This window comes from Lepidochelys kempii, chromosome 6 (genome assembly GCF_965140265.1).
Source record: "Lepidochelys kempii isolate rLepKem1 chromosome 6, rLepKem1.hap2, whole genome shotgun sequence".
In the NCBI taxonomy this organism is placed as follows: Eukaryota; Metazoa; Chordata; order Testudines; family Cheloniidae; genus Lepidochelys; species Lepidochelys kempii.
This window is the reverse complement of record NC_133261.1, coordinates 114878252-114898669: the sequence shown is the minus strand read 5'-3', so window position 1 is coordinate 114898669 and position 20418 is coordinate 114878252. Positions and strand designations below refer to the sequence as shown.

Sequence of the window (20418 nt, the reverse complement as noted above, 5' to 3'; positions counted from 1 at the left end):
ATTTCGACGTAATCGAAGGGATCTACGAGTAATCCCAGAAAGATCCAACACATTGACAGCTGATGTGGATTCTGGCATTTCCCATCTGACTGATCCTTTATCATCAACACACGAAGGAGAAACTGTCAAGGAACAAGAGAACAACTCAGACTCTAATGAAAGGTGGATACTGAGAGGATCAGAGCGGGAAAATGATTTGCTAGCCTGCCTGGAGAAGGGGTATTTGGGGAAAGTGAGTGGTAAATACTCACTCCAGAAAGATATGCTGGTAACCTCTCCTCTCTAGGTAGCTGACACATTGGGTTTATAGAAATGTACTAGATGGGTTGAGAATTTAATGTATGTGTTATTAGATAGTTAACTGCTTTTATATATGTAGATAAGAGTGAATTAATTTTTCTTTAAGATGTAGAGACATGTTTATGAAAGATTGTGATATGGAGACATTCCCTCATAAGGAACTGTGTTGTGAGTGTGGCAATTTGGAGATGTGCCCTGGGGTTGGAAACTCCACTTGGTTTGTGCAGCAGTTCACCAGAAACACTCTCCAATTTGTTTTATTAAAGATTTATTCCTCTCTCATTCACTGGTTTGTTATTTAATGAACCCCAAGATTGTTACACCATGGATTTATATAGTGGCCTTATGATATTTATTGTCATACTATCTATCCCTTTCCTAATGGTTCCTAACATTTTTTTTTTGACATTGAGTGAACGTTTTCAGAGAACTGTCCACAATGACCCCTTGAGTAGCATAGATTTCTATATTCAGTTCATTTCTTGGCTGACAGCAGGCTGTGTCTACACAAGACTAGATTAAGGATAAATGAGATATATTAAGATTAAGGGATACTGCATGTTAGAGCTCAGTAAGACTTGGATCCTCCAAAAAAACTTCAGGATCTTGCTCTTCCTGTCCTCCCAACCTCTTTTCTCATCCTTTCCATGAACAATTGATTTCTTCCACAATCTCTGGGCCAAATTCACAGATGGAGGAAAAAAAATCAGCAGAGCTGTATTTATTTCAGTGGACCTCTGAGCTTTACCCCTAGGATATTGCTCCCTAATGAGACAGCGCATTCCAGCCAGCTGGCCATTAGCAATCATACAGACATTAGGGCTTGTACTCGCTAGTCCATCCCAATTCCCTCTAGCTGGGGGGCCTGAATCCAAATGATCCTTGCTTAATAATAATGATAATGCTCACTACTTAGCACTTATACAGCATTTTACATATTCGAAGTACTGTATGAACATTCATGAGTTAATCCTGATAAGTATTCGGTAGGTTTGTCTGTACAAACCCTTAGTTCACAGCAAGCTGGGGTGTAAATATACCTGCACTAGGCTGCCGTGCACAAAGTGAACCCTGTTGCCATGTAGTAAGAGTTCCTTAGTGCACTTTGATCTACTCCTCGCCCAAAGCAAGGCACATTAAAGTACACCATGGAACTTTTAGCGTATGACAGCAAGGTCACATGGACACTTATCGTTAGGGCTGCCAACTCTCTATCTGCAGAAAACCGAACACCCTTGCCCTGCCCCACCACTTCTCTGAGGCCCTGCCCCCGCTCACTCCATCCCCTTTCCCTCCATCGCTAGCTCTCCCCCGCCCTCGCTCACTTTCACGGGGCTGGAGGTGCGGGCTCTGGGGTGGGCCGGAGATGAGGGATTTGGGGTGCAGGAGGAGGTTCCGGGCTGGGGGTTGGGATCGAGAGCTTCAGAGTGTGGGAGGGAGCTCCAGGCTGGGACAGGAGGTTGGGGTGTGGAGGGAGTATGGGCTCTGGGCTGGGGGGCGGGCTCTGAAGTGGGGCCAGAAATGAGGGGTTCAAGGTGCAGGGAGGGGCCTCTGGGGTGGGACAGAGGGTTGGAGGGGGTACGGGCCCTGGGAGGGAGTTTGGGTGCGGGAGGGGGCTCAGCATTGGGGCAAGCAGTTGGGGCACGAGCGGGAGTTGGGGGTGCAGGCTACAGCCAGCACTTACCTCAGGCAGCTCCCGGGAAGTGGTGGCATGTCTCTCTGGCGCGGTGGAGGTGCGGCCAGGTGGCTCCATGCACTGCCCCAGCCTGCAGGCACCACCCCCGCAGCTCCCAGACACTGGAAGCTGCGGAGCCGGCACTCGGGACGGGGCAGCGCGTGGAGCCCCCATGGCCACCCCTATGCCTAAGGGCCAGAGGGAGATGCTGGCAGCTTCCCTGGAATCGCGCGGAGCCAGCCAGGCCCCCTGCCTGCCCCAATACAGGCAGCCAACCAGACTTTTAACTGCCCAGTCAGCAGTGCTGACCAGAGCCACCAAAGTCCCTTTTCGACTGCGCATTCCGGTTGAAAACTAGATGCCTGGCAACCCTATTTATAGTATATCTACGCTGCAATTAAAAACCCACGACTGGCCCATGCCAACTGACTCGCACTCAAGCTAAGTGGCTGTTTAATTGAAGAGTAGATGTTCAGACCCAGGCTGCAGCCTGAACTCTGAGACCCTCCCACCTCACAGGGCCTAGAGCCTGGGCTCCAGCCAAGCCTGAATGTCTACACTGCAGTTACATAGCCAGCCCAAGTCAGCTTGCACGGGCCAGCAGAGGGGTTATAGTTGCATTGTAAACATACCCTTAGTGTGTGGCAAGATTGTGAGAGATAGATTTACACCCTAGCTTGCTGTGAACTAGTGTTCATATAGAAGGCTTAATCTAAGAGCAATCTGGTCTACAGATGAACAGTGAGTCACTGGTACAGAGGGATACAGAGTTCCTGGATTATGGTTTTATGCTCTTCCCACTAAAACATGCTTAATATGACTGCTTGTTTACACAGTCAATCACTGGCAATAAGACTTTTCTCATATTAGAATCTTCAGGCAGGCATGGCTACCAAACGTTTATTTAGCCAGTTAGTCAAGCAATGAACAAGCCGTTAGTGCCAGCTATTTCCATCGGTCACCTTGCTCAGGGGACAATTCTGTATTTGGATCACAATGTAAGGCATCAAAGGGTGGCTTTTTTAGAAGGGCTGCCTTTAATGCAGTTTGATAGAGATTTATAAGATGTCAGTTTAAGGTTAAGTTCCTGCCTTGCCTCTTACAATTGCTCCATGAGGTAGGATAACCCTGCCTTCCAGGTTTAAATTTAGCTCTCTCACTTGGAGCTGGGGCTATCAGCTACTAAATCAGAATGGCAGAGAAATCAACTAAGTTAACACAGTAAAGGCCCAATTCTGCTCACAGTGAAGTGAACGGAAAAATTCTCATTGATTATTGTGATCTAAGGAATCATCACAGTATTATTCTTAGGATCTATACTTTTTCCACATCAAGAATTATGGGCCAGATACTCAACTGCAGTGAGCATAGGGTCCAAGCTTTCTGGACCTCCACAGCCAGAGCTAAGACTGAGAAACTGGCTAATTTATACTCCATGGTAGCAGCCAGTAACTATGCCCTGCTTCTACCAGTCTAGCTCTGCTCACAAATGCTGTAAAATGAAATAAGCACAGATGTACACATGGCTGTACTTCTATACTCACTATTTATTACTGCTCCATACGACAAACTGTTGAAACCTGTGTAGGTTAATCTTTATGTAAGCAAAACTGTCAATATTGAATATAAAAATATATGTCAATTCCTAACTTGTGTAGAGCACATAACTACATATAGAAAATTTAGCTACCTCAAAGCCAACCATGTTTTCATATCCCCCTATTTCATAAACAAACCAAGCTAACGCAGGCAGAATTACATCAATCCAATCCCAGCATTCTTCCTAGACAAAAAGTTGGACTTTATTTCCCAGCCTTTAAACGGCGCCTCCTGCACAGATGGTATGGTTCAGAAAATAGAACTTTAGCTTCATTTTTATTCAATCAGGAAAAGCAATAAAGCCATTTTAAAGCTCAAAAGTAATGAAACAGAAACAACTGTATTAACTAACCATTCATTATTAAAGTAATTATATACACAGAGCACTTAGCATTTTGCCCTGCAATACCAGTCATAGTAAACAAAACAAAAAAAAAGAGCCAATACTAAAATGACTTTTCAGGCAATAAATTACTTGTTATAGTGTATTATGTTCTATGATATTTATCAAACACACATCAGGTGTATAGGGCAAAGGCATTCTGACTGGCTGATGTTGACTCACCCGGACCAGGGGGAGGAGCAGAGGCATTTGTTGCGGGGGAAGTGATAGGAGGTGAAGAGTAAGATACAGCTAAGATGGGTGCATCTGAAGCATCTGCTACTGGCCACTGTCAGTTAGGAAAATGGACTTGATGGACCAGTCTGATCCAGTGTTTCCATGATCCTAAGCCACCCATAGTATGGATACGAGTCAACGTGTATTAATGCAGAGCCTATTTTAGCATACAAAACCCAGTGATATTTATCCTTAAACCCTTTGTATTTCTCTTCTCCGTAAGTTGTACCAGATCCATGATTACTTCACATCTGAGAATACAGTGATGGGCCCTTCCTAGCACCAGCGAAGTTCTAGTCAGGGCATTGACACTATCTATACTGCCAAGCAAAATAACTTACTTAGGGGGACATTTGTTATCCCTAGTTTGATCAGGTTTAATAGGCACCGACAGTATTAAATGATTCAGTGGAAATCATAGAAAGGCAGGAGCTCCAGGCCCACACAATGAACTATTTTTAAATGGACGAGGGACTTGGATGCTTCTTAGGATATGAAGTTGCTGTGATTTACTTAATTCAAAGTAGTTCTAAAACGGATCTTCTCGGACATATAATGGATTGAAATTGTATTGCTCAAATTTAAAATATTACCTAGCAGAGAAATGAAATAGCCTTCCCCTCTTGTGATTATATATAGGCCTGTGAAGTGTGTATCTTTATTATTATGGCTGAGAGGCACTGAAGCTTTTTGGATCCAAGGATCCTAGGTTCAAATTCCAGCAAAGACAGACAACTTTCCCACTGAAAAAGCACTTAACCAATTGAAGAGATGTAGTTGCTTCTGCAGTATGGACCACTACTGAACTGCAAAAGAACTCACCAATTCCTTTCACAAGGAAAATCTTCTAAAAAGACAGGTTTCAGAGTAGCAGCCGTGTTAGTCTGTATTCGCAAAAAGAAAAGGAGGACTTGTGGCACCTTAGAGTCTAACCAATTTATTTGAGCATAAGCTTTCGTGAGCTACAGCTCACTTCATCGGATGCATCACTTCATCTGCATCCGATGAAGTGAGCTGTAGCTCACAGAAGCTCATGCTCAAATAAATTGGTTAGTCTCTAAGGTGACACAAGTCCTCCTTTTCTTTTTCTTCTAAAAAGAGATACTGCATGTTCTACACTATGAAAGAACATTTTGGGACTTGTAGCTGGACAATCTCCTTGTAGCTAGATTCATTAATAGTATTGAAACTGGGTTGATTTCATGCTACTCAAGTTGTTTTCACAAGAACTTTCATTTTGTTGTTTCCCTCCAATGAGTTTGTCTTAGACTTCCTCACAGCTTTAGATAAACACAGGCAAGAGCTGTAGGGCCCAAAAATTCAGGGATGTTCCCGGTACAGAATTCCCACTGAAATTAAGAGAATTCTGTAGGACGAACAGCTCGCATATGAAGTGAACAGCACTGAAATGATACCGCTGGAGTATTCCTTTTGGGTAAGGTTACATTGCCACTTATATGTGATGTCTATCAACTATGTTGTGATTAAAGATATTTGAAAACATACACTGCATCCTTTTTGAAAACATTAACAGGGGCAAAGCAATCTAGAATACAATCCACGTTACTTAAAAGTCTGCCTTGAAGATTGCATAGTGTACATGATAAGCTATCCAGTAATGCATGCTGCAACTCAACAATGAGAATAAAATATTCAAGTAAGCAGCAGGCAGCTTTTATCATTACGACTGTCGAGTCTGTCAGTTATAACGAAGCATTACATTAGTTAAAATATATATTGCATATAAGAATGTAAAAGTCACCAATAAAGTTAAAAGAAACAGGTGCAAACTGTCAAATTACAGCCCTGCTGGAAAGTCACGGTTATCATTTTACCTATGGAACGCTGCATCCCTACTGAAGCAAAATCATCAGTGCAGCTGCCACTGCTGCTGAGCCAAGGGTGGAAAAACCTAAATATAGGAAACAAAACGAGGGCTGAAGTTTGGGAGTTAAAAAGGCAACACAATAAAAAAAAGCAAAGGCAGATTGGAAAGACCAAAAATGCAGAAAAAAAAGGGAAGAAAGAAAGAAGTTAGGAAGGGGAGAAATATGGGAACAGAGGGAAAGGGAAATATACTTAGATAAATAAATCTAGTGTTAAGGGAACAGAAAGCGAATAAATGCAAATATCCACAGGATAGGACTCAAGGTTCCTCCTGAATATATCAGGCTCTGCCCAATTAAAAAGCCATAAGCGCCACCCTCTCTGCAACACTGCTAATCCCTTCCATTGACTCCACTACACCCACCCTGTTCTGGCCCGTTCTGTCATTCTCTAGAAGTTCAAATTCGTGGAGTTCTGATACTAGATTTTCCCCTTCCACATATTTATGAGACATTTGGTTTCAACTGATTTTATCTAGCTCTCCCACATGTCACAAGTGGTTTAAAATGTATTCCCAGCAGCAATGCCGGCATCAGCTCCTATAGATAATAGGTGTTAGGCTGAACCAGCTCAGCAAGCCCCGGAGGCTGCATCCTGTGCTCCAGAATCTCATTTTTGTTTAGCTAGGCTGCTCTGTGTTTAGTGCTGATGAAAGTCAGCCCTCATCTCCTGAGGGATTAGCCTCAAGGTACAAGGATCTATAAGGTAACTGGATGGATAGCTGTAGAGACTGGATGTGTTTTGTTGAGTACTAATTCTGTATTTATTGTGTCACAAAACTGAATAAAAAGACACAGGACATTTATTGTTACTAGGAAGCTACTAGCAAGTGTGCAGCGAACACATTCCAAGGTATTTATCCAGCCTGGATGGGTGAGCTGTACACTTTGCAAATGATTTTTAAAGCATTCTACCAGGTATAATGACTAATATTTACCAGCCTGGTTCTTCTTCTTCCTCTGCCCTTTCCCTTTCAGCCTCCTGCTCCCTTTGGAGTCCCTATTCCATCCCTATGAATGATTAAAGTGACCCAATGTCTCATTTCTTCCCCCCCACCCCCAACCCAGGACAGGACTAGTCAACAGTCAGTCCCAGAAGTCCCAGGAGCCTTACAACAGGTCATCTAAGTGTCTCATTTTATAATCAGCAACTCCCTCTGACTCTTCCGTCCCAGTTGGGGGCATGGTGGACAGTCTGGGAAACCGTTCCCCCCGCCCACCCAGTCATATCACCCAGGGGCACAGACATCGCAACGTTTCCAGGCCAGAGACACCGAGGGGCCACCCCCCACACTCACCAAAAAATGAGGGACAGATAGATGGCACCTGCACCACCACCAGAAGCGGGGCCTGTTCCCATCCATATGCCCTCCTTCTCTCACACAGCCCCAGTGTGAAAAGTGACCCATTTTTTTTTTTTTGTTTTGAGAATCTGGTCACCTCCTCCATGGTTTCTTGACCTCCACCTACTTCACCTCACCAAAACCTGGCTCTTTCACTCCAACGTAGTCTCTGCTGTTTCCATTTCTTTGAGTGCCCCCTCCTTCTCTTGCTGCACTGGCCTCCTCTTTCTCTCCATTTTCCCATTTCCAGCCTGACCCTCCTTCCCATCCCACTTCTTCTTGTTTGCGGTCCATGCCTTCTGGCTAGCTACCCCTCTCTCCTATCTCCATCCTAACTGCTCTTCCTTCCTATTTCCCTGATTTGGATGCCTGGCACGCTCTCTCCCTGGCTCTTGCTATGATCCCCTTCCCTCATCCTCACTGACTTCATTTTCTATGCTGATGACCCTTCTAATCCCCTGGCTCTATATGCCTCTTGTTAACCCTGATCTGCAGCTGAGGACTGATTCCCCCATTCTCCATGACAGTCACTCTCTTGATTGTTCTCTTTCTCATCTCTCTAAAGCCCCCCTCTCTGATCACCATTTGCTCTCTGCCAGCATTGCATAGTCTCCCCCACCCCTGTCTAATCACTATCCTTTTCTGATCTCTAGTCCATTAACCTCTCTGACTTTTCTACTGCTCTCTTTGTCTCAGCTTCAGTCTGTTGATGCCTTGGAATCTACCTTACCTCTTCTCCTGACTGCTGCAACTCCTCTACACTCTCCCTTTCCTGAACTATTGTTCTGTGTATTTTCTTTGTTTGCCTTGTTAAACTCAGACTGCAAGCTCTTCACGGCAGGAAAACTGGCTTACTGTGTAAATGTATGGTGCTATATTAGTGATATTATCAGTAATGTGCTTCTGATCTTCCCTCCCTCTTTGGTCTGGTGTTCTGAGAGTCATTTCTGCCTTAAAGAGCAAAGCCTGCTTGATTCAAACATGACTGTCTAGTTCGGATTCATCACAGAATCCCCCTCGTGTGTTAACATGAAACAGGATGCAACCTACACATCCATTGTTGCTCTTATTTATAGACAGTATTATGCTGCCACCGCAAATAGGAACTCATAAATTGCCCTAAAATGTTACAAGATATCGTACAATTCTACAGTCCCTGCTCTTCCTATTGTCACTTCTCCATGATGGCATAACACTGTGCTAAACACCACAGGGATGTGGCTTAAAATACACACACACAGCCAAATTGGTGCATGTGCTACAGTTTCCAGTGCAGGTGTAAATGTTGTGGTTTATTAAACTTAAGGAAGAAGATGTCCTTCCAAACAAAAATTAAACAGCAACAATAGAGACCGGGGCATTGCAGGGGGATTAAAGAGAAAGGGTTAATGTTCCAAGTAGTAATCAAGGACCATTAATACTAGTCAGTCACTGCTCCCCAGGAATGGCCCTGTACCTAGCTCATTATTGCTATTAAATGGCAATCTGAAGATGAAATATACATGGGGATAGGGATATATTTATCAGTAGGGTAGCTTTAATTGGGATGTGCTGGTACTGGGCTTTTCTAGCTAATTAATTCAAATTTTATTTTTTTCTATCATACCAAGAGAAAGCTCAGGATTTCTTGGGTGTGGATTGTGCTTAATGAGGAAATTAATAATAAGTGACTTAGCTTCATTCTCCCCCTCATTCAGCTGGACTTCCATTGCTGTTATTCTTAGCAATATCAAGGACTACTTTTGACTTCTGTTTCAGACTTACAAATTAGTCTTCACCACAGCAAGCCAGCACTAAAAGGTCTAATTCAGTATCTGATGAGTCAAAAATTCCCTTTATCTTCTAGTGAACTACATAACTTTTAACCCAGTTATCCACTTTATCTGTCAAGAAGATTTAAATTATACCAACTCTGCACAAAGCTATGATGCCAGTCAACCCCAGCCAGGTAGAGAGTAAAAGTTTACAGCTATTAAATATAGAGAACTGGTGAACTGTATTATGAACTCAGTAGAAAAATAATGCCTGTATTTAATAGGATTGCAAGTTAGACTGACATATTAGATTGATTTAGCTACAGTTTTTTAATATAGCAACTTTAAAAATGTTAGAGTTTTGTGCTTTTTTCCCCTCCATTAAATTCTGAAAGTACTGATAGTCATGGTATAATCAGGTTTAATAGGTTACAGGTAATATTAATAGGTTACAGGTAATATGCCACTAGTATTCTTAATACATCATAATCTTCTTTCACGGAATTTGCATCACTGTCATAGTGAACTACAGATTTTAGGTTAACGCTTTTAACACGTTTCTATGGTTACTTTCCAAGGTCACATCACAGAAGTTTGAATAGCAGTTCAGAAAGACAAAAGGCAGTTTGCATCCTTTGCTGTATTAAATAATTTATGAAAGTTAAGGTATTGTCATGGAAAAAATATAATAGTAAAAAAAAAATGGATCTTAGGTCTGATTTCTCATAGATAGTATAAAGCATTGTGATACAGTATGAAGTCTCCCTAGAAGGCTTCATGAATTAGAACATTTTGACTGTTCATATGGCAAAATATACTAAGGAAAAAATTCTGAATTCAGATCCACACATGCAAGTCTATGGGAGCTGCATGGATGAATCTAAGAGCAGAATATAGGGCTATAAAATTTTGCCACAGATAGCTTTAATCTTATGCAATAGGTGATGCCTGACTTTTTCAGAAAGTATTTTAAATATAAAAATGCAAAAATAAACAGCAAAATGTGGAACCGGCATGATAGCCTTTATTCCTTCCATTAGGTTTTCATTCAAAGCCATACAGATTTCATAACCATTGTTATCTATCCCCCAAACATTCCAAATTTGACTAGTGTAAAGCCTGTAAACACAATTTTTGAAGTCCTGAGCCTACCGCTACACTAGATCACATTAAAATAAATATTCAAGATACAGTTTATTGGAACTAATTGAAGCATCTGAGGCTTGGAACAATAACACATTAGTCATTTAATGGTTGTGGTAATATTGCTATGCCTTTCCTGAAGTTTCATTAGATACACACTGCTTCAATACCCTAATCATATGCTCAGTCACAGCACAATCAGTATACTGAGTACTGACAAGCTGTCCCACCATGCCTAAAGCTGATAAGGTGTCTGCTCTGTGAGTAACCTCAATTATTGACTGTATTTTATGGTCAATCTAACGACCAAATGGTTATCAGTGAACCATCAGGTGCCTGTAATAGGATAGTGACCCTTAGTTTATATGTACCATTATTGCTCATTAGTGAATAATTAGATTCTTTAATCCACGACTCACATGAATTAAAATATGATTGAGTATCCTGAATCTACAAAAAGCCTACTAAGTTTCTAAATATAATGCATACTATTCACTGTCTGGATATTTTATGACCTTGATAAGCAAATGGACTGATGAATAGAATTTTTCCTGGTGAACAGCAAAAAACACTATGCATATAAATGGAGAGTTTTCTTGCACACTCAAGAGTAGGCAGGCAACAGAAAAATAATGAGTCTGATTCAATGCTGGCTTACTCCATTTTTAACAACTTAAATGGAGTTACCCCAGAATAAAATTAGAATATATTGGTGAATTGGGCCCTATAGGCAAAACTCTCAAAAAGTGCATAAATTATTTAGGAGCCTAGAATTTTACCCTATATCACAATGGAGTGATTCAGTAACCCAAGTAAACACAGTAATTAAAAAGATATTTGATAAAACAAAAATGGTAGCACGGGTATTAAGACACTGCAACTACAGTTAATTATCCTACTTTCGATGGAAGTCATTTTGCAAACGCAAACGTGATTAATTGGCACATACACAAATACCTTGCAAAAGCTCTTAGCAGTGTAAGAGACATATAGTATGCAAGAAATAACATCCCTCATAAGCTAATTTGGGAGGAAGAAAAGAAGATGGGCTATTCCAAAAATCTACCAAGATAAAGATTTAGGAAGAATTACTTTATATATTGTTAAAAGAAAAGGAGTACTTGTGGCACCTTAGAGACTAACCAATTTATTTGAGCATGAGCTTTCGTGAGCTACAGCTCACTTCATCAGATGCATGCCGTGGAAACCCACGGCATGCATCCGATGAAGTGAGCTGTAGCTCACGAAAGCTCATGCTCAAATAAATTGGTTAGTCTCTAAGGTGCCACAAGTACTCCTTTTCTTTTTGCGAATACAGACTAACACGGCTGTTACTCTGAAACCTTTATATATTGTTGTTCCTCCTCCCATCATGTGATCCAGCCTTTTACAATAGGGGTTTAAATCCCTCTGATTCTTCAATAAACATCCTGCCACTGCTCAAATCTTACTTCAGTCTTGTCTTTCTGTGTCAGGGCCAGCCACAGATGGCTTCATTGAAGTAGAACTCCTATCGAGGAACACAGAAATCACCACAACTGTCACAAGTCACAAACAGGCCGAAGTCACAGACTAATGGTGATTGCTTCAGTTTTTAGGGGGCTTGATTTTTCTCTCTCAGGGGAGTGGTGTTTTCCCCTTTTGGTAACTAGGCAATTAACCTCTCCCCCAGTGCACTCTCATTCCTAACCTCTTCCTCTCTCCCTTTCTCCTTCCTGCTCTTGGAAATTACAGTGCTCCCTCTCTCTGAGGTGTTCAGTCAACAAAAGTTTTACATCTTATAACAGCCTTATATGGTACCCCCATAAGAAACAGTGACAACAGGACTGGGCCCACTTAGTAGTACTGTAACTATAAAGAGTTTCATTTAGTAAGAACAAAGCTTTTCATACCACTTTCTTTAGGAAAAAAAACAATGGTTATAAAATTCAGATTGCTAAAGCTAGGCAGAGTTCATTCCCTGACAGTTCTACAAATACTAGACTTCAGATCTGTTCCACTGTACTTTTCTTAAATCTGATCAGTATGGGACACAGTTCTACTCCTCTTATACAAGGAGCCTCTTCTCTGAAGTGAGAACAGAAGTTGGCTCTGTATCTGTCCTTTTTATTTTGTTTTATTAGAGGAAAGCCTTCTTACTCTGCCAGTTTCTTGCTGGAAATCTGTTATTTCTGCCAAACCTTGTAGTCCTTACTGAGGTAACACTCGCACTGATTACAGACTGCAGGTTCTGACAGTTTGTTTATATTAGAAAGACAAGGTGGGGGAGGTAATATCTTTTTTTGGACCAGCTTCGAGAGACAAGCTTTCGAGCTTACAGAGAGCTCTTCAGGTCTGAATGTGACAGAGTCCAATATTGGTCAAAACGTTTTTCTTGTAATACAGCAAGGGATGAGGGAAGATTAAAACTGACTTTATTCTGCTGACACACTTGCATCCATGGTTTTAATTATTTGGTTTTGATTTTGGATGCTCAGCACCTCCACTTCAGAGATTTTTGCATTTCAAGCTGATGAATAAAATAACAAAATAAATAAAAAAGCAAAACACATAATTAAGCTTGAAGAAGTTGAGCAAGCAGGTAAAATGAAAAAGAGCTCTTTACTCAATATGCAGATTCAGATTGCATATTTATTAACCAAAGAAATGCATTCTGTACAAGGGCTACTTAAATTATCTTCATTTGGAATCATGCATATATTGTAGACCCAGAAAAATATTTTGCTGCAGAACTTAAATTATATTTACCCACCTGAAGCCATGTTCTCCTGTTTACTATCTTCAGAGCAACTAATTGTGAACTTACAAATATAGGGTTATAATTTGGGGTAAGAAACAAACATAAGCAAATAAACACAGTACAGATAACTCTCCCCTCCCCCCAGGCATGGCTAAGCATACAATAATGAAAAGGGGAGAGAGCAACACTCAGTAAAGATGCAGATTTTAATGTCAGCAGAGATGCCAGAAGGTTGGAGCGGGCTGTAAAGCCATGAACCAACCAGAGGCTGCCCAAACATGCCTGCATACCTCTAGTTGGCCTTCCTGACTGATATAAATGTTGTTTCCCTAAGAACAATAATACTGAGCCTGAGCCTGGAAATATTTGTTCATGTGAGAAATCCCATTAAAGTGAATGGTACTACTCACCTCGGTAAAGGTAGACTCATTATTTGGGCTTTATTGTATTTCAAAGTAATTTAAACTACATCTGCAATATGCTAAAATTTAGCTTACAGGCATACTTTTATTGATCTACTTTATTTCTATGACTAATAGAATAGGTCTTTTCCCAAAACTAAACAAAAAGGACGTGAGTGAAAAATTCCAACTGTCAGGAGAGCTGGTCAAAAAGAAGGAAAATGATTTTGCACAAACCGACAAATTATTATTAATAATCATATTTATTACAGTCATTTCTAGGAACCAACCATGAACAGGGCTCAATTGCATGAGGCACTATTCAAACACAGGGTAGTAGACAGTCCCTGCCCTAAAATGCTTACAATCTAAATAGGCAAGACAGACAAGATAGGCGAAAGAAGTAGAACATACAAGCAGAGTGAACAATGCGATGGCAGCAAACAACATGTTGATGCCATTATTCCTCTCTGTTTTATTGAGGGGAGAATGGTGTTTAGTTGAGAGGCAGATTAGCTAAACACAAAGACAACAGAAGGGAGGGGGGACATAAAAGGAAGGGAGTGAAGGGAATAGGGCAGGGAAGAAGAGGAAGGGGAGGAAGCTGGAGGGTATGAAAGGCAAGAATAGAATGAGGCAAAAAGATTGAGGGAGGAGGTGGGTGGCAGTTAGAGCAAACAGCCAATCAGCACCAGGTGTCCGACCAAAAGTATAAAAAAATACTCCAATGACATCAATAGCCAGTAGTCCCTGATTAAGCTGTTTCTGCAGGTGCTCAGGTCAGCTTCAATCTCTGCCTGGCTTTTTTTCCTAAATATTACGTGGCTGGGGGATTTGAGGCTGGTGCTGCATGAGTCCTAGCCCCCAAATGGGGGATTTCCTTGCCCAGTTCTGGGACCAAGGAGTGCTGGAAGGAAGGTGCGGCCCTGGGCAGCAGTATCTGCTTTAACTGCTTCTGAAGTTGTTTCTGATTCACAGGGTTTGAAATTAACCTATTTTCCATTTTGGGGGAAATTTTCTACAATATTTTAGCCTAAATTTTTATAAAAATCATATTTCAAGTTGTTTTTAAACATTTTTGTTTGCTGAAAACCTGGTTTTCAGTAAGAGAATGAAAGTTTTTGTATATGAAAAAATCCTAAAATAATTTCAATAAAACATCATAGCAAATTTTGATAACTGATCATTTTTCAAGAAGTTTCATTTTTGATAAAAGTCATTAAAAAAGAAAATTCTGCAAAAAAATTTCAACTCACTCTGTTATTTAGTTAACAGTTGAACAAAAGACATTCTCCTAAGGAATAATGATAGGTAACAAGCAGCATAACTAATGGATTTTAAATGTTTTAGCCAGAATTTAAGCGCTAAATCGGTAAAATTTTGATTCAGTGGAAACAAAGATGGATTTATAGAAAGCATTTACAGCTTGATCCAAAACCCAGTGAGGTCAATGGGAGTTTTTCCATTGACTTCAATTTATTTTGCATCATGCCAATAAAAATCATTAAAGAAGAAACCAGGGTTAAAAAAAACCCAAAACTACACTCTTAAAGAGAAGGCAATTTATCTGGACAGTTGCGCCCCATGATTTCAGATATCTGAGATTGAGTAAGAATTTTTTCCTCCCTTAAGTCCTACTTCTCTGTCTTCTGGAGTTTGCAGTGAAGTTATCACATTGTACTTGCATAAGATTGTGTACATACAAACTTGCACTGAAATAAATCCAAAACAACTTGAACTAAATCAAAGTAAGAGTGCCCACACACAGAATTTGCACAACGAAGGGTGTGAATTACCCTCTAATATAGTTATTTTGTGTGTAGAGCAGCAGTCATAACAGGACACAAATTCAGACTAGTATTTGTCTTTAAATAGGATCATGGAAGAAGAGAAGTGTGAGGAGTTGCTCGCCCATACCTGATGTACTGGAGTCCCACTGAGCCCGCCCATTCCACCACCCTGGGCTCTCTCACCCTGTCCTGTTGTGCCGGGCCCTCAAGCCTCCTCTAGCACACACACAGGTAGGGACACACCCAGCTGCAAAGGCATACAGACACTGAGATCAGCTCTGTGTGGGAAGACTCAAATAAGGGATTGCCTAGCACTGAAGTGCACACCTCCTTCGGGGTGCAAACCCAAAAATATATTGTCTTGCACTGGATACAGATCTATACAGCGTAGGCTCATGAAATCCACTCCCTTTCTCAATGTGGAGGAAGATATGCACAGCTTTTCCTGTCGTCCCGGCCTCTCCAGTTATGAATTGCACAAACTGGTTTTGGAATAAACAAAAAACAAGTTTATTAACTACAAAAGGTCGATTTTAAGTGATTATAAGGGACAGCAAGCAGAACAAAGCAGATTACTGAGCAAATAAAACAAAACATGAAACCTAAACTTAATACATTAAATTAACTGATTAATAGTAGCAAATTCTCACCTAAATTTTGTTTTATGCAGGTTGCAGAGTTTCTTGAAGGTAAACTGCACTGCTTGCAGCTTAAATCTCCAGGTATTCCTTTCACAGGCTAGACCTTGATCACCAGGGCTCAACCCCTGGCCTCCCCCAGTTTAGCTCCTTTGTTTCTTTAGGTGTTTTCAGCAGTCTTCCTGCTTGGGCGGGGAGGCAGCGGAGAAGAACCTAGATTAACTCACTCCCCAGCCTTAAATAGGATTTGCATATAGCGGGAATCCTTTGTTACTCAGTTTGACCACCGCCCCCTCTTAAGGGAAAACATTAGAAGTCCAAGATGGTGTCCAGTACCAGGTGACATGATCACATGACCCTGCAGTGTCAAAGCAGCATCCCAGGAAGGAGGGACATCAATAGGACTTTGAAGATACTAATCTCCCTAATGGCCCATTCCAGGCTGACTGCATACTGTCGGGTGGGCATTCCCCAGATGAAAACACAGTTGTAATTGTTACATAGTCAATATTCCTAACTTCAGATACAGAAATGGTACATGCATACAAATAGGATCATCACATTCAGAAAATCATAACCTTTCCAATGATATCTCACATGACCCATCTTCCATAAAACATATCTTAGTTATACCTTTTTCCTATCATAGCGATATTTCTATGAAGAATATGAGGCATAATGTCACGAGAAGTTGGCCTGGGAAGAAGCAAAGGCTTAATTTAAACTCAAATACATCAGAAAATCTGGCAAAAAGATATTGAAAGGAGAAAAGAAAGGATGTTCTGTGTGCATTATATTAGCGAGTTTTCCCAGCATGAAAATTTCTTAATACTATTTGAAAACTTGAACATTTGAACACACTGAACTTTCCCAACAGAATGTTACAAATTGAGTTTTGTATAGAAAAGAAACTGAAAAGCACGAAGGAGACCCTGAAAGTTTGTTCTGGGGTTTTTTTTAGAACTTACTTACTATCTGCTCAACAGTTTTCCATTTAAGCAACATTAGCAATTAGAGCACCAGCATTTTCACCAATATAGTTCAGTAACCATTTTCACAATGAACCCCTACTGTGAAAACTCTGCCAGTTGGTCCTAACAATTTATTACAGGCTATACCTTGAAATTCAAGCTTTTAGCCAGAGAGCCTATTTTTTGTTACCATTTACAGGGGGGGAAATGCTATTTACAGGCGTATGTTATGTTACTGCAGCAGTTCTCAAACTGTGGGTCGGGACCCTAAAGTGGGTCACGACCCTGTTTTAATGGGGTCGCCAGGACTGGCATTAGACATGCTGGGGCCCGGGGCTGAAGCCAAAGTCCAAGCCCTGCCCTCCAGGGATGAAGCTGAAGCCCGAGGGCTTCAACCCTAGGTGGCAGGGCTCAGACTTTGGCTTCAGCCATGGGCAGCAAGGCTCAGGTTAAAGCCCCCCAATCCCAGGGCTGAAGCCCTCAAGCTTCAGGTCTGGCCTCTGTTCTGGGAGTCAGGGCTCGGGCTTCGGCCCCGCTGCCATGCTTCAATCCCCCTTTCCGGGGTCGTGTGGTAATTTTCGTTGTCAGAAGGGGGTCGTGGTGCAATGAAGTTTGAGAAACCCTGTGCTACTGTACAACAACCTAAATAAAAAGTGTTTTTCATTTTTCTCAAATAATCTCAAATGTCAAAATATAGACTTACCCTTTGGGGTAGATGGGAAGAAAAAATAGCTCAAACATGGATGCATGTCAATATGGTACCACTATGAGCAAATTTTTGATAAGCAATATTAGCATGTGGAATGAAGGGTTTGCTCCTTTGGTTATACACACACATACCATCTTGTAGATATGTAGCTTATAAGGCCATAAGGGACCAATATGATCATTTAGTTTGACTCCCTGTATGGCACAGGCCAGAGAACTACCCCAAAATAATTCTTAGATCAGCAGCTGGACGTGCATGAACAAGAACAACATCTGATTTTACAAGTTATACTATGGTACATGTCAGCATTTCGGATAACACAACTGAGTTCTTCATGCACTCGTACAAAAGCTGGATTGGCATAAAGAGGGACAGCCTTGGCTTCAGTCTCATTAATAATCCACAAAGTTTTAGTACTTCTTTTGAGGAGTTTCTGAAAATGTATGTCAATTGTGTGCATAACATTGATGACTGTACAAATTATAATAGATGTAGATGATGTTCAAGCATCTCTTCTCAGTTCTGCCAGTACAAAGCAGCAAAACCCCTGCTCAGAGGAAGCCTATCATGTGGTGGATTTGTTATATGTAACTATACCCATTAGGTCTCCAGAAATAAAAACATGACCTCAGCAATAGTGCAAGGCCAGTGTCCGGAGAGGATGGTTACCTCCCTTCTCAGCAATTGCCACCATACACTAACATGAACTGTTATTCACAGTGGAACCTTCAATATATAACCACGTAATATCCATTAGCAATTATGTAAATTGTAAAGATGAACACTACCTTATGAAGAATGAAGCCGCAGCTGAAGTACCAGCAGAGGCCCCAGCAGGAGCAACCAAACTCTGCGAGGTCAGTGAGCCGCCTGTTCCAGTTTGGTCACAGTTGTTCAGCCCTGAGGCGACGTGAACGTTAGGACCTTCCCGTCCACCCTCTGTTGCCGTTTCTGCCTGAAGAAAAATTTTAAAGATACATATGCGGATGTATACATATGAACATAGATTAAATGTATGACAGCCTGTGCTTAAAACATAGCCACAGCAAGGAAAAAGTAATGAATGTGGACAAGCATGCCATAAAGGACCCTGCAGTGGAGAAGGTTAAAACCATGACCACAGCAGACAAGCAGAGTAATACGGAGACCCTTTGTTCTGGGTAATGCACAGTTAAACAGTTTGACAAGCATGAAGAAATGGAAAACGATAAGCAGAACCCTTTTGTTTTACCGTGTTATTTTGCGGATGGCAGAACTGTTTATCTGGTTCAGTTATAACTGTCAGGAATTATTTCTCAGTGGCACATCAACTACTAGACCTATCTGTTTAAAAGGAGCTAAACAAACAAACAGTCATATTTGTAACTTGTATTCATATGAGCAGCAACGAGAAACAAGTAAAAACATCAATTTTTTAAACAAAAAACCTATAAGCCTCTGCTCTGCTGTTTTTCCAACATCATCGGTCTCAACGGCACAAGTATGTTACATTTCTCCTGCAAATGGTATCTGTGCAAAGAACAAGAGTGCCTGGGGATTAATCATTTTCAGTGTAAAGACCCAAATCAGTGGTGTTTGGGGGAGGTTTTGGTTTGTTTGGGGTTTTGTTTGGTTGGTTTTTGGCCAAAATAGCAGGGAAATCAGTATTCTGAAACAGACAGTGTCATGTAAGTATCTGAGGTGTAGGCCTATTAACTCTTCCATTGCCAAGTTTCATTAAGCTAGTTGTGATGTCCATGGCAGTCTGCAAAAATACACAACCACAGAGCTGGAAAAGTGTCCTTTTGGGGAGAACACGCTGTATTTCCAAGAGTACAAAAAGCTTAATTAAAGACGACACCACAATAAATATTTGTCAGAAGAGTTAATTGCTTCATATATGATAATATAGGATCTTTCTGTCATTTGAAATACTCCTCTGACATTTACAACTAATTAACTAAAACAAATTCAGGAAAAGGAGACAGCCTTGTAATGCAGCACAAATGCAATTAAATACTCCCTGGGATGCCACCAAATGTTAAATTCTAGGCCACCACAGATCAAGTTTTAAAGAACTATCTGCTACACAGACATCATAGTGCATCCACACTTACAGTCAATACCTCAGCTTTGTCACACACTGAAAAATCCAAACTGAGCTTCTCTCATCAGAGTGGGAGTGGCAAAATTCTTCAGATGTCAAGCAACTCCTTTCTAGTCAGTCACTTCACACCTGAAGTGCTGCATGGAGTTTCATTGCGGGCCCAATTTTCAAAAAGTGCTAAGTGCATCTTGACAGGTTCTGGGCACCCGCTATTCCCATTGAAGTCTAAGGATCGGATGCTTACAGAGTTTGGGTGGTGGGGTTTGTTAAGTGGTTGATGCTTTTCCCCATAGCAATTCACTAAAAACATTTTTACAGACTGATTTAGGAAACTTGACTCCAAGAAAGAATCTTCCAGAAGGCAATCCATAAATTCCATGTACACCTTTTGTTACTACAAATTAAAACTATAGGGCCAAAGTCTGGTCCCCATTGAATTTCACAAAAATTTCTTCATGGAGTTCTATAGCACTGGAATTTACGCAACAGTGTTTTGTGGCTAGCAGGAGAATCATACATTTAAGTTACAAAGTATTACAGAAGAAGCAAAGATTTATGAACTACTGGTTTTTCTGGGCAGACGCTTCTTAATCTAAAGCTAAAAGTAAAATGTGCACAGCTAACATGATACTTCATGGAATTTCAAGGCGACAGATATCAGAGATTTATGATGACTCAGTAGAACCTGTTGAGTGGATAACCGTTTTTTGCACCACACTTCTAGTCTTACAGTAGGTTACATCTCTTAACAGCTATTCATTTAA

The 20418-nt window shown here is 41.1% G+C and overlaps 1 protein-coding gene across 1 annotated transcript in view; it reads right to left on the bottom strand.

The window, feature by feature from the left end:
* Nucleotides 1-20418, bottom strand: part of KIF26A (kinesin family member 26A) — a 132408-nt gene that overhangs the window by 45161 nt on the left and 66829 nt on the right. The window contains exon 4 of the mRNA XM_073349797.1: nucleotides 18357-18523. Within this exon, the coding sequence (XP_073205898.1) occupies nucleotides 18357-18523 (167 nt within the window). The remainder of the gene's footprint in view (nucleotides 1-18356; nucleotides 18524-20418) is intronic.